The 26,856-nt window shown below is 40.5% G+C and overlaps 2 protein-coding genes across 8 annotated transcripts in view; one reads left to right on the top strand and one right to left on the bottom strand.

Moving 5' to 3' along the window:
• lrrc75ba (leucine rich repeat containing 75Ba) overlaps positions 1–6,210 on the top strand; it is a 40,072-nt gene extending 33,862 nt beyond the window's left edge. For 3 of the 6 annotated variants that reach the window (XM_020052255.3, XM_010895107.4, XM_013136651.4), the window contains one exon: positions 2,038–6,210. In XM_020052255.3, the coding sequence (XP_019907814.1) occupies positions 2,038–2,626 (589 nt within the window). In that variant the 3' untranslated portion in view covers positions 2,627–6,210. The remainder of the gene's footprint in view (positions 1–2,037) is intronic. The other 3 variants (XR_002197614.3, XR_002197612.3, XR_002197613.3) reach the window with 3 other exon arrangements.
• Positions 6,211–9,715: 3,505 nt separating this feature from the next.
• On the bottom strand, positions 9,716–23,947 carry ggt5a (gamma-glutamyltransferase 5a). 2 transcript variants are annotated; one of them, XM_010895108.4, is made up of 12 exons: positions 23,465–23,947; positions 22,515–22,642; positions 22,328–22,423; positions 21,486–21,672; positions 14,903–15,063; positions 14,543–14,689; positions 14,189–14,319; positions 12,229–12,413; positions 12,014–12,105; positions 11,564–11,670; positions 11,206–11,316; positions 9,716–10,662 (listed from the first exon to the last, which is right to left on the bottom strand). In XM_010895108.4, the coding sequence occupies exons 1-12, from the start codon at positions 23,629–23,631 to the stop codon at positions 10,516–10,518; spliced, it is 1,659 nt and encodes a 552-aa protein (XP_010893410.2). In that variant the 5' UTR covers positions 23,632–23,947; the 3' UTR covers positions 9,716–10,515. The 2 variants fall into 2 exon arrangements, with proteins under 2 accessions (XP_010893410.2, XP_010893411.2); XM_010895109.3 differs by lacking the exon at positions 23,465–23,947 and adding an exon at positions 23,160–23,277.
• Positions 23,948–26,856: the final 2,909 nt, after the last annotated feature.

Genomic DNA, 26,856 nt, shown 5'->3' with positions numbered 1-26,856 from the left:
TTTGTATTTTACATTTACGGAGTTTAGCAGGTGATTTTGTCCATAGCAAATTACTGTAAAAATGAAATCATGCTTTCACTGTCTGAATGTGGAGGTGGGTGTTTCACTGTCTGAATGTGGAGGTGGGTATTTCACTGTCTGAATGTGGAGGTGGGTATTTCACTGTCTGAGTGTGGAGGTGGGTATTTCACTGTCTGAATGTGGAGGTGGGTATTTCACTGTCTGAGTGAGGAGGTGGGTGTTTCACTGTCTGAATGTGGAGGTGGGTGTTTCACTGTCTGAATGTGGAGGTGGGTATTTCACTGTCTGAGTGTGGAGGTGGGTATTTCACTGTCTGAATGTGGAGGTGGGTATTTCACTGTCTGAATGTGCAGGTGGGTGTTTCACTGTCTGAATGTGGAGGTGGGTGTTTCACTGTCTGAATGTGGAGGTGGGTGTTTCACTGTCTGAATGTGGAGGTGGGTATTTCACTGTCTGAATATGGAGGTGGGTATTTCACTGTCTGAATGTGGAGGTGGGTATTTCACTGTCTGAATGTGGAGGTGGGTATTTCACTGTCTGAGTGAGGAGGTGGGTGTTTCACTGTCTGAATGTGGAGGTGGGTATTTCACTGTCTGAATGTGGAGGTGGGTATTTCACTGTCTGAATGTGGAGGTGGGTATTTCACTGTCTGAATGTGGAGGTGGGTATTTCACTGTCTGAGTGAGGAGGTGGGTGTTTCACTGTCTGAATGTGGAGGTGGGTATTTCACTGTCTGAATGTGGAGGTGGGTATTTCACTGTCTGAATGTGGAGGTGGGTATTTCACTGTCTGAATGTGGAGGTGGGTATTTCACTGTCTGAGTGAGGAGGTGGGTATTTCACTGTCTGAATGTGGAGGTGGGTATTTCACTGTCTGAATGTGGAGGTGGGTATTTCACTGTCTGAGTGAGGAGGTGGGTATTTCACTGTCTGAATGTGGAGGTGGGTATTTCACTGTCTGAGTGAGGAGGTGGGTATTTCACTGTCTGAATGTGGAGGTGGGTATTTCACTGTCTGAGTGAGGAGGTGGGTGTTTCACTGTCTGAATGTGGAGGTGGGTATTTCACTGTCTGAATGTGGAGGTGGGTATTTCACTGTCTGAGTGAGGAGGTGGGTATTTCACTGTCTGAATGTGGAGGTGGGTATTTCACTGTCTGAGTGAGGAGGTGGGTATTTCACTGTCTGAATGTGGAGGTGGGTATTTCACTGTCTGAGTGAGGAGGTGGGTATTTCACTGTCTGAATGTGGAGGTGGGTATTTCACTGTCTGAGTGTGGAGGTGGGTATTTCACTGTCTGAATGTGGAGGGGGGTATTTCACTGTCTGAATGTGGAGGTGGGTATTTCACTGTCTGAATGTGGAGGTGGGTATTTCACTGTCTGAATGTGGAGGTGGGTATTTCACTGTCTGAATGAGGAGGTGGGTATTTCACTGTCTGAATGTGGAGGTGGGTATTTCACTGTCTGAATGTGGAGGTGGGTATTTCACTGTCTGAATGTGGAGGTGGGTATTTCACTGTCTGAATGTGGAGGTGGGTATTTCCCTGTCTGAATGTGGAGGTGGGTATTTCCCTGTCTGAATGTGGAGGTGGGTATTTCCCTGTCTGAATGTGGAGGTGGGTATTTCCCTGTCTGAATGTGGAGGTGGGTATTTCACTGTCTGAATGTGGAGGTGGGTATTTCACTGTCTGAATGTGGAGGTGGGTGTTTCACTGTCCGAGGAGGTGGATGTTTCGGATGTTTTGGCCCTTCACTGTGTACTCTGCTTAATCCTCATGCTGGAGAATCTGCCAGTTTTCCGCTCCAAGCTGGCCCAGACCCCTCACTTATACAACACAGGAAACACAATATGACACAAGGTCCATGTTCCCTGTTAACCCATAGATAATAAAATATAGATCAAAATCTCAGCACTCAGCCCCTCTCTTTCCCTCATGCCTGTTCCCTAAGCACTTAGATACCTTCACTGGACAGTCATGACTAAGAATATCAATAACCAATACCTTTCCCCCTTTACAGTCTGAAGACAACCCTGCAGAGAAAAGTATCCACCGACACGGTCGACTTGTCTGGCATCCCTCTCTCCAGTCGAGATGTCCGCCATGTGGCCTTCTACCTCCAGAACAGTGGGGATGCCGTGGTCGCTGTGGACATCAGCTTCACTGAGCTCCAGGACGAGAACCTCCGTGTCCTGCTACCCTTCCTCGGCTCTTTGAAAAAACTCAACACCCTGGCCCTCAACGGCAACCGGCTCACCTTCGCCATAGTCAAAGACCTGACTGAGATCCTGAAGGATCCCAAGAAATTCTCCAGCCTGGCTTGGATTGACCTGGGCAATAACCTGGACATCTTCACCATGCCCCAACCTCTGCTGGTGGCCTTACGACGTCGCTGCAGCCTGAAGAGCAGCCTGCCCACCATCTACGAGTACACGGAGGGGCAGCCCTACAGCTACCACATGGAAACCTCAATCGAGGAGCCCAGCCACTACGAGGAGGAAGAGGCAGGGGAGGAGGAGGGGGAGGAGGATGAGGATGAGCTGGAGCCGTGGGGAGTAGGGGGGAAGAGGCTTTCAAAGGACTTTACCCTGCACTACTGTGAGAGGTGATGAGGTGACCTCCTGGACTGACACTGCTGTGTTTCAAAGGCCTCCTCACAGCCAGCTCCCAGGCCCTACCTCCCCGCTGCCCTCTCACATCATGAGCCCAGTCACCTCTTGTGGCACACGGGATGTTCAGCGCCACACATTCCGAGACCCTAGTTCCAGCACAGCCACCAAGTGATCTCTCTCACCATCTATGTGTTAACCCACACGAGACAATTGTTTGGGACTTACTGTGTTGGCGGATGGTGCTCCTGGGAACAAGGTGCGGTTTCATTGGAGGGAGGCTGGAAGAATTTCGGAAAAGGTATTCTCTCTCGCCCTCTTAAAGTAGCAGCTATGGAGCCAATCCCAAGGATTTGAGATTAGACGGCTTGATGGAGGAGCAGCATAACGCTGGTGGTCTTATGGAGCTGCTGTTGGTTTGGAAGCAGTAGGTCCCAACCGGGTTCTCTACCAGGACTGTCACTGAGACTATCCCTGGCAGGCAGGGCCTAGCTCCACATTGTGTGTTCTCTGTTAATCTCTCAACAAAGGCTATGAAACAAGTTCAACAGACTATACAGCCGACGACCCGTCACGTGACACAGGCAAAACTGCTAAGTCAAGACTTTTTGCTTTTTCCCCCCCTTTCGAAATGTCCACTTGTGAATACCCACGTAGATGTAAATGATGACACAAAACATAGCTCTGTTGTATTTCCACAGGTTATTTTAGTGCACTGCTGGTGAACAAAGCCATCTTAGAAGACAACAGGTAGGACTCAACAATAGAGTGTTGTTTTCACCGATTGTTTTCAGTTGCTAAAACTCAGAGATTCACCGCTCCATTTTGCTATTTTAGTCATTATCATATCCATTACATTTTATGATACATGTGGGATGAATGGAAGTACAGCCAACCCCCAGGGGTGGTCCCATTCATCTCTTTGTTGTAAGGGTACCCCAAATGGAATCACATATCATTGTCGTTATTAACATTTATATGTGCTTATGTGTTTGTTTGGACTGTTACGTGTCAGTTGTAGGCTATTGCCAGGACTGATAATCCGCAAGATGGGCTGAGTACAGTGCTGGATAGAGGTATTTCTTTGGAATATAATGTAATAGTTGAAGTTGCCAATTGCAGCTATGCTCCATGCCTCAATTTACAATAAGATATGTATGAAATGTATTGACTTCGTATGCATTTCAAACTCTCCTTGCTGCATAACTGTTTTTAAGTATTTGGATGGCATGTTGAAATGATACAATGACCATGAGGACTATTTTCTTTAATTTTAGGGTATTTTCATCCATATTGGGATGAATGAAGTGTAAATAACAAAACTTTGTGTACAATAGTTCCTCCATTTTAGGGAACCAAATGTGTTTGGATGTATTCATTCATGGGAATTAAAGTAGTATTAAGATTCCTAGCACACAATAACTAAATCAAGTTGTGACCCTGTTGTTGGATGGATTTTTCATTTTGCTGAAGTTTCAGATAAGGCTGTGGCTATTTGAAATCCATGGTAAATAAGGTTTTGCTATTATGGAGCCACTTTTATTGTAAATCAGAATAAAAATGTGTATGTGTTATTTGACAGGAATATTGCTGCAACACAAGCGCAATGTAGGCAGCAAGCCAGACGGGTGGACCATCTCAACCAATGCATGATAATGCATGATTTACCATTCATTTGGTCACAATATAATCTGATACACAAAGAAACAGCAAATGCATCCAACAAGGTTGTAGAATAACAAGGCTGATATTGTCATTGCTATGGGACAAAATGACTAAAGGAGTCATTTATACGATTCCCACCGCACAAAAGCAGGAAAACATGAATTATCTATCAAAGGGCATTGGTGGAAAGATTTTATTTGAAATGTAGAACTTCACAAACTTCACAAGTATTTTATTGTCTGCATATTTACACTCAGTAGAATCTGCATTAGCCGATGATTTTGTCTTGTGCATTTGGGTCCACATGTTGTGTAGTACCCCTAAATATGTCCCTTTAGAAGCCAAAAACACATCCGGTAAGTGTATAGTAGTCTAGCACAAAAGAAAAAAAAGCCCTACCCATCCCAAAGAAATTACACACGTTGATATCAACCTATAAAAAAGTGACGGTAGGTTGGCCATATTTCTTCTAGACAGATAAGATATACAACTATGAAGTAGCAGATTAGCTACTTAGTAATCTTTCTGTCCTGCACCACTTGGTCTAGGAACAATATACAAACTGTTTGTTCGCGGCCTGTGATATACAGTGTAACAGTTATAGTTATATTGTATATCACAGGCAGGATAGCCTATGACAGTGGGAATTCCAAACCAAATACAAAGCTAGATTGACAAGCTAGCAGTTATTTCATTAGCTGCCAAGACTATCTAGACTCATAAAAAGTAGCTAAAGGTTATGTGAATTTGTCCAAATTATTTTGGTTCCCTAAATACATTTTGTTTTAAATGTTCACCCGATATGTAAAAATCCTCAAATTAAAGCTGGCAGTCTTCTTGTTAACGTCAGTTTAATTTTCAACCCAAAGTCCTGGAGTACAGAGTTAATGTATTGAATAACAATAATTGAATAAATGGAATGAATATGGTTGAGTCATCTCATTGAATATGTGTGAGGGTGTTTACTATATGTTTGCTGCTGTATAATGTCTGATAACGGTTGTATAATGTCTGATTTCTTTTGTATATTGTCTAATTACTGTTGTATAATGTCTGATTGTTGTTGTATGATGTCTGATTACAGTTTTATAATGTCTGGTTATTGTTGTAACTGTTTGTATTATTGTTTGGTGTTGTGTCCTTTGTCCAAGCAATTACCGTAGATATTTCACTGTGAACATGAGCACACTAATAGACTAGCGAAATACTACTAGCAACAAATGCTCCCCTTTTCACTGACATTATGTACAATGACCTGAATGTATATGCTTAAAAAAGAAAAGATCAAAGTGTTTAAGTTTGTTGTTTTTTAATGGGAGAGTGTGTGTGTGTGTCATTGTTAAAAAAAATTGCTTGGAGGTACATTTGTTGTAAAATCAACATACAGATCACAATGCACTGGACACAGCACGTCATTTCAACTTGCAAATGTGGGTAACATTTGGTTGAGGTGTTCATTAAAGAGGGTAACATTTGGTTGAGGTGTTCATTAAAGAGGGTAACATTTGGTTGAGGTGTTCATTAATGTGGGTAACATTTGGTTGAGGTGTTCATTAATGTGGGTAACATTTGGTTGAGGTGTTCATTAATGTGGGTAACATTTGGTTGAGGTGTTCATTAATGTCGGTAACATTTGGTTGAGGTGTTCATTAAAGAGGGTAACATTTGGTTGAGGTGTTCATTAATGTGGGTAACATTTGGTTGAGGTGTTCATTAATGTGGGTAACATTTGGTTGAGGTGTTCATAAATGTGGGTAACATTTGTTTGAGGTGTTCATTAATGAGGGTAACATTGAGGGCCTGCATGTAAGTGTTTGCATGTTTTGGCCCCTACCTGTACCTGGTTGAAAATGAATGGCACTTACTAGTTAGCATTCCCCTTAACTGATTTTATAGGACTTAATTGTACATGAGTTGAAAGCAAATAAACTAAAATGAGCTTACAGTAGGTACATTGTGGAATGATTTTGACACCCATGCAACACATATTAAGCAAAAATATATTCAAATTGAAAAAAAAAGATTTTCGTTTTAGTTGTCACCTAAATGGTATCAATGCATTTTTAAGAGCATGACAATACAAATATACAAATACAAAATACAAAATATTCTGTATTTCGATAACAACTTACTGTTTTATCACTGTGCCTCATTTAAAACAATGACATGACATCTCTCCTCCCCTACTCTTACCAAACAAAACAAAATTGTATTAGCTAGTCCACATGGAAAATGTGCAGGTTTAGGTTGGAGGGGATATTAAATGAAATTGTAAAATTGACAGATCAACAAGAAACTTTAAGTGAGGTACATCTCAGGCACTTTTTTGTATGAACAAATATTGGAAACAACATAATATTCCCTGCAGATGTATCCTGGTCATTTATGCTAGTACACTATAAATCTTACAAATGGCCCCTTAAAAATGGCATTTTTACTGACTTATTTTAATCATTATGATGACCTCTGAAGAGAGATCTAAATGTCAGGGTGAGATAATTTAGAATATCCCCTAATAGGTCCATTAGAATACATTTGTTGGCAAACAATAATACATAACCCAAGGTAAGGCTTATTTAACCCAAATATATTGCCAGCTGCTATTCCTTTAAATACATTTAACTCTGAGGTACACCAGAATAGAAAAGTTCTAAAGGATGAATACTTTCTTAAGGCAGGAATGTACACGCTAAAGGTTAGGGATTCAACAGGAGTTCTTCTAAGATCCTTAAAGTTCCTAAAATTATTGTTAATAATAATCATCACATTATAATAATTACAGATACTATTACAATACAATTTAGTATTACTTATAAATGGAGTTGATGAACCACAAAAGGTTACTTCAAAGAACTTATAGGGGATCCCCCACAGTTTCAATTTGAAGAACCCCTACAGGGTCTTTTTTTTTTACATGAGACAACAATCATTGTAATGTAACCTCTAAATGTGTTAATCATTTTAAAGTTAAATACATATTCTTACATTAGAGCAGGGCTGTCCAGTCTCATTCCTGAAGGGCTGAAACATTTCTCATTTTCATCCTCTCCTTTTACTCTGCGCCACAGACTCATATAGGTACCAAAACAAATAATGTTCTATAATAGGCATATAGTCGCCCAAAATACAATATATGTGAAATCATGTTTTCCAATAAAAGTGAGCTAAGTAAATATCTAGACAAAACACTAAAAAACATCAAATGATTGGCTGGCACTGGCTAATGTTACATTGTGTGTGCATTACTAGGCATGTGTGCATTACTATGTCTACCTATGGCTAAAATTAGCTGCAACTGTCTTAAGGGAAAAATTGTGAATAGCAGAAATAATTGTATATTTAGTTGGGACATGTATGTAGGGACATTGATTTATTGACAATTAATCAGAAACTAATGCAAGACCTGGGACATCATGTGAGTGTTTTTAACTACAAAAACAAACATAATTCGCTCCTACTGGACCAGCATTGGGCAGCCCGGCATTAGAGATAAACTAACCAGTAGGAGGTGCTGCCCTGTGGAGATAATATTGAATATCTGATGTTGGTTCAAAGCAACAAATGTATACAAAGTGGAAATTGGTTTCAATGAGGGCCATCTGAAAGACCAGGGTTAAAGTCACTGCCTCATAGTTAGCTGTGGTATTGCGAGACCAAAGTTTGAATCCTGCTCATAGTTTAGACCAGGGGTGTAATTGGCCAACATCATCTAGGTTTGTGGGGTTAGGGCATACATTACATTACGAAACTGAATAAAAAACTAGATTGACCTATTTTAGGGCTTAATCATTTAGGGCTGCAAGACATCAAAGAAGACATCAAAGAAGACTTGAGAAGATAGATTATTTTGTTGTGTAAACTTGCAGTTAACGATAGTACAGAGGCTAACACGCGTCACATTTTTGATCGAGCCACCTGGAGATTTGCAAAGCGTAGGGTGGCTTGGGGTTTAAACGCCTCCCTGGGTTTTTGAGTCTGAAAATATAGATTTCCCTTAAGGTGGGCATTTTCCCTCAAGTTACCCTTTCAAGTTTCTGTGCGATTGATATCTCTAACATGCCTGCGTAAATTCAACTACTATGGAAATGATTACTCCAACAAAGATTGTGTTTTATTCTTTCTTTTATTTAACCTTTATTTACCCAGGTTAGCCACATTGAGATTAAAAACCTAATTTCAAAGAGGGACCTGGCCAAAACTAGCAGCACACAAGTTACAGTACATAAAATCACTAAGTGAAATGTAAATGACCACCGTAATGGTCCTAGTTAAGGTTTCAGCAGTTCACTGGTGAAACCCTTCTGTTTTTTCTGGTTCATTATTATTCTCTTCAAAACAGTTGTCACTATATAATTACATTATTTAGTCTTTTGTAGCTCATTCCAGGTGGAAGGTGCACAGTACTGGAATGCTTTTTTTCCTACTTCGGTATGGGTCCTACCATCAACAAAATGCAGTTTTGAGAGCGCAAGCAATATTTATCATTTGTCTGCTGGACAATGTAAGGGCATAACTGGAAGCTTCCTAAGAATGGCCTTGTAAGTTAATCTGTGTAGAGCTAGTGATGGCCAGCCCACTCATGCATATAGGGAACAGAGACGGGTGAGAGATTTAGAGTTTGTAACAAACCTCAAAGCCCCATGGTATTTTGTATCGAACATACGTAACGAGTACATATAGGCATGCATGTACAAGAGATCACCGTAATATAATACAGGCAGAAAGGCAGCACACACCAGGCGCTTTCTTGCCTCATAAGAAAAACAGGACTTATTTCAGACATAAAAACCCAACTTTAACCAGATGTAAAATGGGTCTGAAAATATTCTCTCTTGTTGTCAATAAGCCCCTTAGTTTGCATAATTCAGTTGTCACAAACAATGGGAAGATGTGTAGAAGTGGCAGTAAAATACAGAGCAGTAAAACCTAAGAGTTGAGAAATATGGGTGGCATCTAGGGTTTTGGTTTTGAGTACTCATGTGTATGTACGAGCATGTTGTCAGGGGAGGGGCTCATCTGCATAATTACAACCCGTCATCGGTAAGATCTTTTTATTTTTTTTACTCCCGTCATCCACTGGGGTGAAGCAGGGGCTATGATTCAATCACAAGGTCCGGTCCATGGTGCTCTGCTCCCGGGTCGTTTGTTCCTGTTGCAACAAATGTTAATGTGGCATTTCCACTAGGTGGCTCTCATAAGGTCACCACACAGTGTGAATGTCATACCTCCGGGTTGAAAATGACATGTTATATCTAGTTCAGACCAACACCCTATAGGATTCTAGGAATATCCTGTGTACCTTCACATTATGTAGATTTCCTTTCATTGTACAGGCAGTGACAGAGAAAAAAAACATGGTACACAAAAACACTGGGAACGATTTTGGGTGATGAGCACCACTTCCACAACTACTGGCAGAAATGATAAGGTTTGGACTGCATCTTTAATCTTCAAGCAATGCCATCAATTGGTTTTTAACTTTCAATGATAATCATATAAAGACATTTATTCAAAACAATTCTGTTACAGTATATTGCATTGAGTATAGTATTGAACCTATTTAATCTCAACAGCACCCTTCAAGCACACAGAACAACATAAAAACAATTTTTTAATAAACATTGATCCCAAAAAAGAGCATTGTAGCTGCAATGATTCACTTCCTTATCCAGAGCAGCTCTTCCCTTTGCATCTCCAGTCAGGCAAGAGGTTCTGTTCTGGTGGGGCTTCAACACTAGGACGCTCTCATAATGTGACACTTGATATTAAGTAGTTTAGTATTTACTTCAACATTTCTCAGTCATTTATATCATGATATATACCAGCTAACACAAGTCCCATAAAAAACTGATAACACAAGTCCCATAAAAAACTGATATGCCAATATGCCACCATTGGTATTTATAAAAGAGTCAGTGCATTTTTTCACAAGGTAACTAGTGGCCACTAAATATATGAAAATGTCAGTAACTCAAAAAACATAGGTAAAATAAACACACATTTTGTAATAAAGCTTTTAAAAGCACATCATTGAAAATGGGTAAGCATGGCATAAATATTTTAAATACAGACACTGGTAGGATTGCTAAGTTGGGACGAGAAACATCCTGCCTGTACTCTCATATGTTTTCGGCATTATCAGAGCCCTGTTGTTGCTATATTACTCTATGTTGAACGTTGGAAGACTGTCCATATCCATTGTCAGTGACCAAGCATTTGGCAGATTAATACCCAGCCGCCTTGCCCATCTTTCTGGCATCGGAAACGGCCCGTATGCAACTGTTGTCCTTCTCCACAGCGTTGACCACGTTGTAAAAGTACAATGGAACTTCCACTCTGTGTCCTAGAGCCTTCAGATCCTTCACCACGGTCTTCGGGAAGAGGAAGAAAAGATCAGTACAGACACACTGACGTGTCGTGTAAATTACCACAAACGAAGAAAGACTGTCCGAATACTCAAATTGAACCTTTATTAATACACCAATTGGAGGAAACTATGGTTACAGTATCGTACGCAACACACTGGTTGTTAAATTATGTCCTGACACTTGTTATATAGGAGAGATATCCCAGGGGTTTCCTCCTTCCTCAGGACACTACATGACCGTTGTAAATTATCCTTTCAAGACAGATGGGCTATAAAAGTACAGAACAAAGAGCAGACACAACCAAGATCTCTCTAACAGAAAGCCCTATGATGTTTTCATTACTTTCACAGATGTGAGCCATAAACAAAGGCCTGTTCGGTATTTTCATATATACAATTTTAGTTTCCGCAGAAGTATGAACACAAAATAGGAAAACAATGAGTGTAAAAGCTATGAATACAGTCTCCTCAGAATGAAGAAACAGTATTCTTCATAAGCATTTTTTAAGACTTGTTTTTATTGAGTGTCCATGGTGTGGGCTGTTACCTGGTCAAAGTTAGGTTCAAACTTCAGTATGTTCTTAGGATCCACATACACAACAGGCGCAGAGATGGCGTCCTCCAGACTCTTCCCAAACCATAGGTGATTCACAAGGGTCTGGGAGAGGCAGACCATGAGCACCATGAGGGCCAATGAAAATATTACATGTGGACTTAAAGTAACAGTTAAGGTGGCGGTGTTGGGGGGTAAAAGCATTTAGAGCATACAGTGGAGTAAACAGGTCTGGGTCCCAGTGAGCTCATTGGTATTGCACGGTTTTTGGGTTCAATTCTCATGGGGACCAGTATGAAAAGTCTAAAACTATGTGCTATTGTTCAATGATGTTGTTACATTGGTCACTCACCAAAGCGATCCCTGTAGTAATCATACTGCCACCCGATGCACCCATTACCAAAGTCTTGTACTTGGACCGCAGGACAATGGGAGACATGGAGGAGGGAGGCTGCTCACCTGCAAGTCCAACCAGAAACCAACCCATGAACAGGCTACCAAAGTAAAATGTCTCACTGTGACAACAGAAGATCTGTACGTACACCTGAATTAACCTTTGGGCAGGTGTATAGTAGAGAAGGATGTAAAACGTACACTCTTGTACACTGTCACTGGTTGCAAGTGTTTTCATAAAATGCAACATCCCAGTCAGAGACCTTGGTAACATTTATTTATGCCCGAAGGAGGTCTCTGACCAGAACATTGCATTTTATTAAAACTATACCACTTGTAATAACTGAAAGTGTTGTGTCATTTAATTTCAAAAGCCCCGATACAAACACAATATATTTCGTGAAATTACCTGTAACAATGTGTTCTGCTTTCCCACAGAAATCGGACAACTCATTGTTAAGGATGACACCTGTTTTAGGGGAGAAAACTCTTGATCCAAACCTGTGTGAGAAAGAGATTTGACAAAATCATTAGGTTTATTGTAAATGTCACATGCTTATAAATAGCAATGATGGGTATTGATTGGAAGGCATTCTCACAGTGAATAACATTTGTATCACTTACATGTGATTGATAGTGCTGGTAACAGTGACGGCAGATCCATCCTCAGCCAGAACAGACACGTGTGTGGTGCCCATGGTGTCCAGGTATGGAGTGATGTTGTAGTACTGAGCATCATGGGTCTTATCACTGCTGATCATGGCCCTGAAGTGATCAGCAAACTGCTGTTCAATAACCTTAAGAGCTCCCTGGAAGAAGAAGTAAATGGACATTGATCAGGGTTGTAGTGACAGCTTATGCAATAGTTAGAATAGCAACAGTATACTTTATGAACTCCCTGAACTTCCTCAAGTCACCTTTCTAACAGGCAAGACAGGCATGTTAACATCACATTACCAGACTTGAGAACACAATTAAACCAATCTAAATTCACTGAAATGGGCCACTGGTGGCTTTTGAATTCGTAAAAGTCTAAATTGAAATAATTACAATAATTACAAATATTATAACAAACCTACATATTTAGAGAGTCATTCAATAAAATAAAAAATGATATCATCCATTCCAATTTTGGGCTACATGTATTAAGAATGGCCATAGTATTTTATTTCACATCCAAAATTGGACTATAGATCCAAAACAAGGAAGAAATGCTACAATGTCCCTAAAAATACAGAGGGCACTGTATATTAATCCTTTGCTGATCCTGGCTTATGACAGCCAAGCATAATGGACAACGCTTAATAAAGCTTTAGCTCAGTCTCAGTGCTGGCTGCAGGCCTCTGGCAATGCCTTTCAAAACTGGCCCTCAAACAACAAAACAATACTTGGGAGTAACCGTGGAAGCAAAGGGCACAAATTCTAGGGAGATTAACAGTTCTACACGTTCCACACTGCAATTTCAGATAACATCACTAGAGGTCCACAGACATAAACGAGTGTATGACTTCATTAACTTTACAAGTTGATTTGCACATAAGTGTGACTATATGAGGGATTTGATGGCTATATGGGTTTTTGCATTTCGTGATCCCTCCAAACTGTCAAAACTGAACTGGGACGCATAACAATTTAAGAGAACAAATAAGCTGGCGGCAATAATTGCTGAGTGTTCACCCTCCATAATAATGATCCTTGTTGGCTGAAAAGGACTCGGAGACTACACTTTGTGTTAGCCTCCTTGACCATTGCTTCATCTTTTGAGATAATTGAGATAATGAGTACAAGAAAGTCAATGCAAGAGACTGGTATACAGGTACAAGAGAGTCAATGTAAGAGACGGGTAGACAGGTACAAGAGAGTCAATGTAAGAGACTGGTAAACAAGTAAAATAAACAGCTACAAGTTATTAAAATGAGAGGGGAAACACCAGTTATTGAAGCCTGGGGTGTACTTAATTGGTTCACATTTTGAAACTGCATGTCTGTAGATGTTTGATTAATAAATTATCTTTCAGTATTATTTCTTAAATTAGGTTAACTTTATCTGCCAACAGTGTTAGATTAGATATCCATATCATAACTGCCCAAATGTGTAAGAAAAGAAATCCATGTGAGGAGCTTTCGGTTTCACCTGACTGCAGTGCCTCTAGGTGGATCTCATAGTATTGAATCAATCATTTCTGTCTTGCATATATCATTTAGAACAATTTGCACATTTCATTTCTCACTTGGACATTATGGACTTTTTTGTGTGGATCAGTGGCAAAACCACAAATTAAATCATTTTTGTTATGTTTTTGTTACATAAAATGTGAAAAAGTATACAGAGGGTAAATACATTTGAGATGTACTGGTAGTGTATATCCCCAAATGTTATATCCCCAAATGTTGAGCAAACGCACAATCCTATCACAGATGCCTGTCTTTTAACTGTACATGTAAAATGTAATCAAATCCTTTTTTTCGACAGTGTACCCAGTATCCAGCAACACTTGGATAATAAAGATCTTGGAATCACCCTCACCCTCATGAACAATGCAGAAATGTGATTTCCTTTACACCTTGAGTTTTAAGGCACTTACTGCTTCTGAGTTGAAATGTGGATCACGGATGTATTTTCTTAGTCCGTTCGAAAACTTACAAGCCTCAATGTAGCGTTGATAGGTGAGAGTCTTTTGCTCCCCCATCAGAGAAGCTGAGTTAAGGGAATATTCTATAGACAAACATTAGGAAAATAATGAAGCACATTTTTTCTGGACTCCAGGATGCTTTTAATCTTCATATTCTCATATTCAATGTCAATTAACCCAAAAATGAATAAGCAAACAATGAATTACAATACATTCTCTATAAAAGAGCAGGAAATTACATAAATTAAAGTAGGGAGTTTATATGGTGTAACAAAATAAAACAAATGAGTGTTAATCAATTCCAACCTTTCATGATGTTAAGAATGAAAGCGAGGATGGGACCTCCTGATGGAGGTGGTGGAAAGTGCATCTGGTACTCTCCTAGAGGAATGGTCCATGCATCAGTCACTTTCACTTTAAATGATTCCAGGTCCTTCATGTTGAGTTTTCCACCTAAAATACATGTAAAAACATTTGTATGTACATATATTGATCAGCTAATTAGCTATCCAAAATACCTATACATACCACAGGTAAATTAATGTGATCAGTGTGAATGCGTAAGAGATTCCAGTGACATGAACGATTTCCATGTAATGAGACATCTTAGCTGTGCAGTACTGCCTCAATATCAGTAATGGAACTTCTCATAACTAAGTTTTGTACCTGCTTCTTTAATGTCGTTGATTAAATCCTCTGCTACCTTTCCAGTGTAAAAAGCATCAGCCCCGTGGTTTGCAATGATCTCCAATGTGTCAGCTAACTTCTCAAACTTCATAACATCTCCAACCTTCAGCAGTTTTCCATCTTTACCTAGAAACAACTTACTGGAAGATGCAAATGTTATTTTCTTGAAATGCAATGACAGAATCATGGCTTCACATTTGCTCTGTTGAAATATTTTTATTTTACATTATCCATGTTACGTTACACAGTAAGCACACCCCCTGGTAAGTACACTGCTCCAAAAAATGACACACTGGGTCTGAATAAACAAAATATATTCAAGATCAAAATCACGTAACAGTCAATGGAAACCAAAATCACAAACTGATTGAGGGCTGGATTCAAACTCACACCGAAAATCTATGTAAACAATTGAAATCACAGGCTGTTCCAACTCATAATGTGATTCAGTAGTGAGTATGGCCCCCACATGCCTGTATGCACACCTGACAACATCTGGGAATGCTCCTGATGAGATGGCGGATGGTGTCCTGGGGGATCGCCTCCCAGACCTGGATCAGGGCATCAGCGAGCACCTGGACAGTCTGTGGCGCTACTTGGTGGCGTCGGATGCACCGATACATAAGGTCCCAGAGGTTCTCAATTGGATTCAGGTCTGAGGAATGTGACGGCCAGTCAATGGCATCAGTGCCTTCGTCATCCAGGAACTGCCTACACACTCTGGCCACATGAGGCCAGGCATTGTCCTGCACCAGGAGGAAACCAGTGTCCACTGCACCAGCGTGTGGTCTGAGGATTTCATCCTGACAGCAGTCAGGGTACCGTTGGCTAGCATGTTGAGGTCTGTGTGACCCTCCAGGTTTATGCCTCCCCAGACCATCACTGACCCACCGCCAAACCGGTCATGCTGGATGATGCAGGCAGCATAACGTTCACCACGGCATATTTCACGTCTGTCACATGTGCTCAGTGTGAACCTGCTCTCATATGTGAAGAGAACGGGGCACCAATGGTGGACCTGCCAATTCTGGCGTTCTTTGGCAAATGCCAATCGAAATGCACATACTGGGCTATGTGCACAGGTCCTACTAGAGGACATCGGGCCTTCATGCCACACTCATGGAGTCCGTTTCTGACAATGGGGCCTGATACATGCACACCAATATCTTGCTTTGAGGTCATTTTGTAGGGCTCTGGCAGGGCTCCTCCTGATCCTTCTTGCACAAAGGAGCACATACCAGTCCTGCTGCTGGGTCGATGCCCTTCTACGGCTCTGTCCAGCTCTCATCATGTCAACAACCCGTCTCCTGGTATCTCGTCCATGCTCTTGAGATTGTACTGGGTGACACACCAAACCTTCTTGCAACTGCACATATGGATGTGCCATTCTGGAGGAGCTGGACTACCTGTGCAACCTGAATGGGCTGCTGGTACCACCTCATGCTAACAGTAGTGACAAGGACACTAGCAAAACGCAAAACTAGAGAAGAATCAGTCAGGTAGGATAAGGAAAGAGCAATTGTCTGTGGCCACCACCTGCAAAACCATTCACTTTTTGGGGGTTGTCTTGCTGTTGCCTCTCCAGTGCACCGGTTGTCACTTTAATTTGCACCAAAACAGGTGACATTGATTCACAATCGCTTATGCTTCCTAACTGGACAAATTGATATCCCTGAATAGTGTTATACTGGGATGATAAAATGTTCCCTTAATGTTTTTGAGCAGTGTATTTTGTTCATTGAGACCATGTGATTTAAGTGTTCCCCAAATTTTTTTATAGCAGTGTATTTTATTTACTGGTTAAGGTGTACTTCATTTTTCCACAGAAGAAAATGTTTATTCTTTGTGTGATTTGTTCATTTGGGTTACCTTGATCAATTACGGTGTTTGGAATTTAGCTCAAATATCATTGTGTCCAAACAACTTTCCAGGGGTTGTACTTAGAGTATGTGGATGTACAGTTGTGTGAAAAAGTATCTCAATCTTCACTGAGCGTCATAAGTTGAATTCAGTCAGTTATTTAAAATCATTGCGGTTCTAACCATAATGCTGATTATTACTCTGACAGTGGGTCTTTAAGGTCAGGGAGATTATTACTCTGACGGTGGGTCTTTAAGGTCAGGGTGATTAATACTCTGACGGTGGGTCTTTAAGGTCAGGGTGATTAATACTCTGACGGTGGGTCTTTAAGGTCAGGGTGATTAATACTCTGACAGTGGGTCTTTAAGTTCAGGGTGATTCCTACTCTGACGGTGGGTCCAAGGTTCAACATTAACGATGGCCCTCTGGCCCAGGGCCAGTAAAACATGAGGTTGGGCCAGTACACAAAGACAGTCACTGGCCGGTATGGTGCTCATTTTCCCCATTTAAATTCATAGTATTGTATTTAAACATTTGCTTGTCATCCTTGTCACTCATCCCGCTTACATTTTTGCTTCTTCTCACATTAAAATCTGTCTGTACCGCTTTTCGGTGTGGTACAGTACCGGTGTCGTCTTTTTGACCAATAATATTCAATGGCTCATCCGTTTTGACCAATCACATTCCACAGTGCATTCTAGAGTGAGACCTAAACATGGCATCGTATGAGGCAAAGCAAATGTGATTATTTTTGTTTTTGTGGAAAGAACAGTTTCCATGGGTCTTAAACAATAACCGCAAGAGATACATACTCCTGTACATGTTGTGCGTTCTAGACAAAACCTGATAAGGCAGGGTAATTTTAAAAGGGAATGAACAACTACCAAAAATATGCTCTTAAGTCCCTGCAGCATGTGACGTGTATTGCAGCCAAACGGCCTGCTGACAACCCTGTGGCTGCACCAATAAACGTCTGCCTGCTCTGAATGAATGAGGTGGCGTGTAGCCAAATTGAAACACTAAACTGCCTATCATATTGTGAAGAGGGAGAAACTATTCATGGACTACGTCCATGACACAGTCTGTGAATACGGATAAAGAAACCATACAGACTTGGCTTGTCGACAGTAAGTGTCAGGTTAACTATGCCGGCCTACGAGCTTACTAGCAGTGACACAGGAAGCCTGTGAACCAAGACCATAGCCATGGAGTCAACATTGGGGGGGACCAAATCAGGCGGGGGTCTGGGGGTGTCCCCCATAAAAACATTCAAATGTTTAACATATTTATAAGACTCTTAACCATCAATATTTACACAATCTGATATCACCGTTTTGGTATAGTTCCTAAAACATCATAATTCATATTTCTCCAGGACCATCATTACAACTGACCAGTAGTTGGTTACCCCAGTCCAAAGACAGAATAGTCCCCTGCCCCCCACCCTCTGACCTAACCCTAACCTCAGAGACACCTGTGCCTAAACCTAACCTTAGTGGTACCTGTGCCAACATTAATTAAGATGTTGTTGGAACAAAACCAACATGGCAACCAACATGAACATGAAAGAAATATCAGTACAAGTTTCTTGCCATGATGTTCAGGAATGGATTACCATTTCTGATCTGAATGACAATGATTTTTTTATAAACAAACATTGACTAGCCTCTTGTACGCTCACACAACCAGCACCGGCCCTGAGATCGCTTCCTTTTCGATTTCGGATCCGATACACAGCCATTAGTTCTCCGTGGCTCATTAACTTAATGCGCAGTTAAAATATGGGTAAATAAGGGCTGTGCAACAGTGTATACACTTTTGTAATCACAATGAGATCAACATTGGATTACATGAATACTTCGTTAAAGAGCTATTGAGATTTGAAGAGTCGAATGTCCAATCTAAAACTAACTTCACCGCAGTTCATCTGACAGGTACTCATTTTCTCACTGCTCTCAACTTTTCTTTTCTGAGGCTGCCCAAAAGACTGAAGAATATCACTACCACCCTTCCTCTTGTTCATGATGACACTCACTGTGAGTGAAAGCTGACAAATAAAACTGCTTGCACTTTAATCGAACAAACTAATAATGCTATTGGTCATAAGCAAATACAGCTATACAGTATACTACACTAATATGCAATCAATGAAAATGATACTGTCTGCACAAATAACACATGCAGCGCAACATAAATGATTGACACTTTACTCAGACTTCATGTGGCCTTTCTGACATTTCTAACAAAATCTTTAACGTAAGACATTTAAGTTAGTTGAATACGCACATTGAGCACCATTGTGATGGTTGATTGATTAGCACTCGCAAATTGGCCTGTTTTCACCAAAAACATTTGTTTTTTCTCCATGCAATTACTGACGCTTTTTAGTAAACTATTATTTATTTCCACAGTTCCAGCACAAAATGATATGTTGATGTTAAAACTATAACAATCAACAGCAAGATATATGTAGCACTCATAATACATTTTAGTTTTCCACTATTTAATACATTTGAAAGTAAAAAGAGAGTACAGTGTTCGTCATAGATTGTAATCGACCGACAAATTCTGCTGGGGTACGGCAACAACTCTTGGACAAACCACACGCAAAACTGCAGTAAACCGCAAAACTAGAACCGGTAGTAATAATAACGGCAATTTGTTAAGTTTAGTTATGATTATGTTTACATTTGCTAATGATGATTTTTGGACGGCGGTGGATGGTTGCCTGTCGTAGCATAGCGCATTTTTATTTTATTACTAATATATCAGTATATTGGGGGGGACATTTTGAGCTTATCTGAATATTGGGGAGGGATGTGTCCCCCCAATTTATATTGTAATTACGGCCTTGCTGTGAACCATCTGGTGGGAAAGCCCCACCTGTTGGATTGAATGTGTATTTCACCATATTTATAATTACATACATATATTTTAACTCCACTTTATTATCAAGCTTTTATGTCACATCAAATGTAAGTATGTTCATGAAAAGATGATAATTATATTTACAGTAATATTTTTATAGCATTTATTAAAAATAAATGCTGTTTACATATTTGTGTAAACACCAATAGACTGTGCACCAGCGTAGTGAGCAACTTCCGCTTTTGTCTAGAAGTCGGTATTGCAGTTTCCGGTTTACTTACTAATACTCATCCGCATTAGTAAACACCTAAACTCACAACAAGATGAGTGATGCTGTTGTATGGAAAAAAAAGAAATATAATGTACATGACTCATTTAAGTTTCAAGGTACAAGTGGGGCATCATTTTAATCAGGAGAATGTCCTATTTTTTATAAAATATGGCTTGCGCCATTCAATGACTTCAAACGCTAGACTAGAAATAGTCAGAAAAGGCGATTTTTTTATATACTTCCACGTAACGCAGGTTTAAGCGCAATTAATAACATATAGGACCAGATGTTTACTTCCTATGCCAGTTGTTATTTTTCAGTTTCGTTGTGAAATAAGGTTACAGTAGTAAAATAAAAGAGGAGACCTGTTTTGGTGCTTTTTTGAGGCTATGGAATTTTAAGCTTCACTCAGGTTAGAAGAGGCTGAACGAAGGTTCGTTTCAATTCACTTGCTATGGGGACGCGCTAGCGTTCCAGCTCAGCCAGCGTTCTTTTGTTGTTTTTGAGGCTAGGGTGAATATGTATGTGTTCTATTGTCCTGCCTAATACTACACTAAAAAGGAACACGTCGCAAACTAGCTTAGCCGATAGCCGGCTGGCCCACCACAGTAAACTACTTACCCTCGTAGTTGTGCAGATAACTCGATACGTAGAGTTTGAATCCCTTGTTCCGCTTGCTTGTTGGAGCAGGGGACCAGGCATCAACAATTCGACAGACATCACTAATGCTTATTTTAGGCAGGTCTTGAAGACATCTACTAAAAACTGAAATTTTGGGCGACGCAGGTGATCGCCTTAAGTAAACCGGAAAATGATATGCCAACATCTGGCTAAAGCGGAAGTTCGTCTATACGCTTGTGCACAGAGCCTATTGCTTGTATTAGCTATGCAAAACTGTTGTATCTATCAATATACAATATTTCCGTACAATACAATTGTATTGTGTTTGTTTTTTTATTCAGTTTGGGACAGTAAAAATCAGTCTGGGCCAACAGGGCAGTAAGAAAAAAAGTTAGCATTGGAATGTGGGGTCTTCGATTATTACTCTGACGGTGGGTCTTTAAGGTCAGGGCGATTCCTACTCTGACGGTGGGTCTTTAAGGTCAGGGCGATTCCTACTCTGACAGTGGGTGTTTAAGGTCAGGGTGATTCCTACTCTGACGGTGGGTCTTTATGGTCAGGGTGATTCCTACTCTGACGGTGGGTCTTTAAGGTCAGGGCGATTCCTACTCTGACGGTGGGTCTTTAAGGTCAGGGCGATTCCTACTCTGACAGTGGGTGTTTAAGGTCAGGGTGATTCCTACTCTGACGGTGGGTCTTTATGGTCAGGGTGATTCCTACTCTGACGGTGGGTCTTTATGGTCAGGGTGATTCCTACTCTGACAGTGGGTCTTTAAGGTCAGGGTGATTCCTACTCTGACGGTGGGTCTTTAAGGTCAGGGTGATTCCTACTCTGACGGTGGGTGTTAAAGGTCGGGGTGATTCCTACTCTGACGGTGGGTCTTTATGGTCAGGGTGATTCCTAATCTGACGGTGAGTCTTTAAGGTCAGGGTGATTATTACCGTATAGGTAGGGTCTCACTCTTGTTTAACACTTGGAAAAAGCGACTCAGGATCTCAGGTACAGGGATACCCTCTCTGGCCAACTTGATGGTGGGATTGAAGAGGCTGGCCCAAGGAAGTTTCCCAAAAAGCCTGTGGGCCTGCTCATATCCACGGATCTCTCCAGGGACACCAATCCATTGGCTGCCTGGAACCAGGTACGAGGGAGGGTAAAAGCTGACTTTATTCACACTATTCCCTGGCCTTTTCAGAGATATTGCTATCAATTCACTGGTTATAGCTTGGATTGCATTTTTCTGTTTTCATACGCACAAACAGGTATGTTAAGCGTCTGAACACAACATTTTAATGGATTAAACATTGTCTTAGTACTGCATGTGCTGATATCCATTAAGTATTTGTAAAGCCATTTAATTTCATTAGTATTGTAATACCTATAATCTTATGCTGAGGTTCTCCCTTATGTGAGTGCAAATGAAGATTATGGACATTTTCCAAAAATAAAATATATAAATTTGATTAAAACAAAGCCAAATACGTTTAGTGTATTTATAATAACATTTTACAGAAAAATTGAGAAGTCAAAAGGAAGCTGTAAAACCATCTGCTTCTTGCATTGAGAGAAGAACCAGGACTTTGTACCAAGGAATGAAAATCCTTGCCTATAAACCATCAGTGTTTTTGTCGCAAGACTGCCTTAATCAGTAAAATCAGACTGCCCGGGATTAAAGGAAAGAAAAGCTTGAGGAACTAGAAAAACAGCTTACACTCCACAGGGGAGGACATGTTTGGCAACTACAGAAACCAGTCAAGGTTATTTACTTTCTTTGCAAATAACATACCTGTCACATCTTGGTTGATCTGTGTACATCTACTCAGTAGATCTGGATTAAACTCTTGAGGGACAGACTCTCTTGAATTTATTATTTTAACCTTGCCTGTAATATAAAAATGTACATAAAGTATTTCTTCACATCTGTGATTTCAAAATGTTGATGACTGTGGTATTTGGGAGTAATGTGTCCTTACCACTACTGTCCATGACCGTGAATATGGAGCCCCCACCAATGCCCATACTCTGTGGGTTGACAACTGAGGTGCAAAGTAACGCAGCAATGGCTCCATCTACTGCAGATCCTCCTCTCTGCAAGATGTCACTGGATAGGGATTTACACAACACAAGTTGGTCTTAAGTGAATTGTGCAATAAGTACCATTTGACTATAATTGACATCACATGATAGCTTCAAAACCCTTTGTAGATACTTTCTGGACATACAGCTGAGCTCACAATACAAAACAATTTCTTAAAGGTCAGACAACAGGCCTACATATAGATACAAAAATGTATTTGCATAGCCGGAGATGTGATGTCTACTAAGCTTGATAACTGTCTAATGGACTGGTGCAGGCAAACGGGAACTCTGACTTCACCTTTAGTTTCTGTGTGGTTCAATTAATCGTTTTTCCTTTATAAAACCGCTCATTAGTCTGCAACTCGACTCAATGTGTTTAAGTGAGCTTGGCTAAACAACTGGGTACTTATCTAGTAGACTACTCAGCAGTACTTATAAAGGGTTAAAGGATAGGCCATTATTTTCATCAGACTTGTTTAGGCAAGATAGGCTTCTGCATTTTTTTCATATGAATAACCCAAAAATCACTGATTACTTACCTACATATCTAATGGACACAAGGCAAATTCTGACCAAGTTCTTGTTTCGCCAGTGACGAAAGCTTGCACTTACTATCTTTTAATTTCTTGTCAGGTCCACTCCAACGTTTGATTGAGTCTAAATTGTGCGCTCTTTGCGGATGTTGCATAAGGCGCTTCTTTTGTTTTTTATTTTGTGATAATTATAACAACAGCTTATCGAAAAGGATGAATAGGTACCAGTTATACCACCTGTACAATGTAAGATCCTTTCGTCCAGACCACGTTAAGCCTCTGTACCTAAGAGAAAATTTACAAAAACTTACCGTCCGACCTTTGAGCACGTTTCGGAATCTGCGGCAACCGCTGCGCTTTTAAAGAGCCCTTTGGGACAGTCTTGCCGGATGAATCTAGTGCATACGATAATTATCCCAATCGTGCTCAGCAGAGTTAACGCTATACACGTGTATATTCTTGCTTTAGATCGGGCCATGATTTAGTTTTCAGTCCACTCTCTTAAGTACGGTATCGTTCGAAAATATTGACCATGTCCTTACTCAGAACGCAGATTGACGGGCAAACTCCTCCTCTTTGCCATATGGTTGACTCTGAAGTCACTTGAAAATATGGTAACATTTTGTTGATTCATACCATGTCAACAGTACTCTACTCCAATTTACTTAGTGTCACGGCATTAAGCGTGGGCTGAGCGCAGATAATTTACAGTGGCCCACGTTATCGTGTAACCACACCGTGTAATGTTGGAAAGCCTGACATGCGTTACTTAACCAACTTGGCGTAGCCTACTGGACCCACCTATAGTTAGAGGTAATTATGTGCACCCATGACTAAGATGAGCAAATTTGCCAGTACATAAATTGTCGTTGGTTCTAAAAAGGTGACAAAATGAGAAACCCTGAGGGTTGGCACTGGGCAAGCTATTTAACTGCTCGAAGTTTGTTGCTGTACATCAAAATGTGTAATGCCCTTTAGGATTACAACAGAAAAAATATAAATAACCCCAGTAGTTAGATGGTAAAATGTCTAGTGTTCGTAATCACAATTTTGCTTCTTTCTTGGCTACAAAGTGGATTGGATAAAATGTTTGTTATGAATGATCACAAGACATCCGTTGTGAATGCAATTTTGCTCAATATACAGTGGTGAGAACAAGTATTTGATACACTGCCGATTTTGCAGGTTTTCCTACTTACAAAACATGTAGTCTGTAATTTTTATCATAGGTACACTTCAACTTCAAATCTAAAACAAAAATCCAGAAAATCACATTGTATGATTTTTAGGTCATTCATTTGCATTTTATTGCATGACTTAAGTATTTGATCACCTACCAACCAGCAGGAATTCCGGCTCTCACAGACCTGTTAGTTTTTCTTTAAGAAGCCCTCCTGTTCTCCACTCATTACTTGTATTAACTGCACCTGTTTGAACTTGTTACCTGTATAAAAGACACTTGTCCAGATGGTCGCTTGGTCTTCCAGCATGACAATGACCCGAAACACACAGCCAGGGCAACTAAGGAGTGGCTCCATAAGAAGCATCTCAAGGTCCTGGAGTGGCCTAGCCAGTCTCCAGACCTGAACCCAATAGAAAATCTTTGGAGGGAGCTGAAAGTCTGTATTGCCCAGCGACAGCCCCGAAACCTGAAGGGATCTGGAGAAAGTCTGTATGGAGGAGTGGGCCAAAATCCCTGCTGCAGTGTGTGCAAACCTGGTCAAGAACTACAGGAAACGTATGATCTCTGTACCAAATATTAAGTTCTGCTTTTCTAAAGTATCAAATACTTATGTCAAGCAATAAAATGCAAATTAATTACTTAAAAATCATACAATGTGATTTTCTGGATTTTTGTTTTAGATTCCGTCACTCACAGTTGAAGAGTACCTATGATAAAAATTACAGACTTCTACATGCTTTGTAAGTGGGAAAACCTGCATAATCAGCAGTGTATCAAATAATTGTTCTCCCCACTGTATTCTAGACTCAAAATAATGACCCCCCCCCCCCCCCCCCCCCCATTGTTATGACTCCAGCCTTGCAGAAAAGAGTGAAACCCCAGGGATTAATTGCAATACAAACCTACAGCCTTGTACAAACCATCAGGAATTAGTGACCAGAGATCCAGAGATGTTTTTAGGTTAATCAGTGAAAGAAATGCTGGTCCATTATACAGTGGCATCCAGGTTACTATGACCTGTTCACACAGCAAAGAACAGCTCATATAGCATTTCTGATCCCATGCAGATCTTTTAGGCAGCCAGGTCATGTTCCTTTGATATTTTTAGTTGTCTGGGGTCCTGTCCTCCATGTGGTTACATTGTTAAACACTAAGGGCAGTTTTTCAATTGACACTTTGAACCATCTAATGTCTTGCTGATGCTTATTCCAGAGCATTGGACAGAGAAAACTGAGCATGACATGGACGTATTTAATCACATAATTTTTTAGGACCATGCTCTTCTTGTTTTCATTCTCTCTTTCTAAGGCACTCATTCAGATTTGGGAAAGTGTGGAATTAGGTACTATGTAAAAGCAAACAACAGAAGTGTTTGTGGCCTCCGGAAGCAGAGTTGAATAGCCTTGATGGAGGCTGTGATATGTATGTCACGGATGTTTCCATGTGTAACGTCTCTCTTAGTGTCATGGTCTGTGTCTGTTGCGTCAGGCCCATTCCAATGAGGAGTAGTTGGGGTCCCCAGGGCCAATCACTCAACAGCTGAAGGACCCAAACGGAGAGCCTACCTTGTACCTCAAAACCTGCTACTACCTATGAAAAGCCACATGCTATTCTAAAGGTAGTACGTTTGATAGTGAAATTGGTGAAAATGCATTTTCATAAATGAAAGTATTTTCCCTGTTAAATCTTTTGTATATGTCCCACAGCTTTCTGCAGCAAAGCTGGGCTACATCTTAAGCATCACATGCATATTATTCATCACTATATTTAATTGAAAATAGTACCGACAACATATACAATTTTGGTTCTGTGAAAAGTACATACCCATTTTGAGTTTGATGCCTGCAACATGTTTCAAAATTTTTTGGACAGGGGCATGTTTAACACTGTGTTGGATCACCTATTCTTTTAACAATACTCTAAGCATTTGGGAACTGAGGAAACCAATTGCTGTAGTTTTTAAAGTGAAATGTATTCCTATTCTTGCTTGATATAGGATTTCAGCTGCTCAACAGTTTAGGGTCTCCTTTGTCATATTTTATGTTTCATAATGCGCCAAATGTTATTTGGTGCATTATGGCGCAGGTCTGGACTGCAGGCAGGCCAGTTTAGCACCCAGACTCTTTTACTACGGAGCCATGCTGTTGTAATATGTGCAGGATGTGGTTTTGCATTGTCTTGGTGTTGATAAGCCAGATGGTCCCTCTTCTCTTTAGTCCGGAGGACGCAGCGTCCATGATTCCCAAATATTATTTAAAATTATGATTTGGCAGACCACAGGACAAATTCCCCTTCACCTCAGTCCATCTTTAATTAGCTTGGGCCCAGAGAAAGTGTTTCTGGATCTTGTTTATATGGTTTCTTCTTTGCATTGTAGAGTTTTAGCTAGCATTTGTGGATGCAGCGACGTACTGTACAATAGTTTTGAGGTACGTTTCATTTGCCAACAACGTATTATGCTGTTTAAATAACTTATCATTAGGTAACTAGTTGCTAAGTAACGTTAACTTGCCAGATCAA

Source organism: Esox lucius, chromosome 13 (assembly GCF_011004845.1).
Source record: "Esox lucius isolate fEsoLuc1 chromosome 13, fEsoLuc1.pri, whole genome shotgun sequence".
Lineage (NCBI taxonomy): Eukaryota > Metazoa > Chordata > Actinopteri > Esociformes > Esocidae > Esox > Esox lucius.
The sequence above is the reverse complement of the archived record's forward strand: the minus strand, read 5'-3'. Positions and strand labels throughout refer to the sequence as shown.

Coding starts and splice junctions, on each gene's coding strand:
- ggt5a (XM_010895108.4), bottom strand. CDS start 23,631: ATGGCCCGATCTAAAGCAAGAATATACACGTGTATAGCGTTAACTCTG. Junction 12,414..14,188: donor CACATTTCAACTCAGAAGCA/GTAAGTGCCTTA, acceptor TTCTTCTTCCAG/GGAGCTCTTAAGGTTATTGA. Junction 10,663..11,205: donor TTGAACCTAACTTTGACCAG/GTAACAGCCCAC, acceptor CTCTTCCCGAAG/ACCGTGGTGAAGGATCTGAA.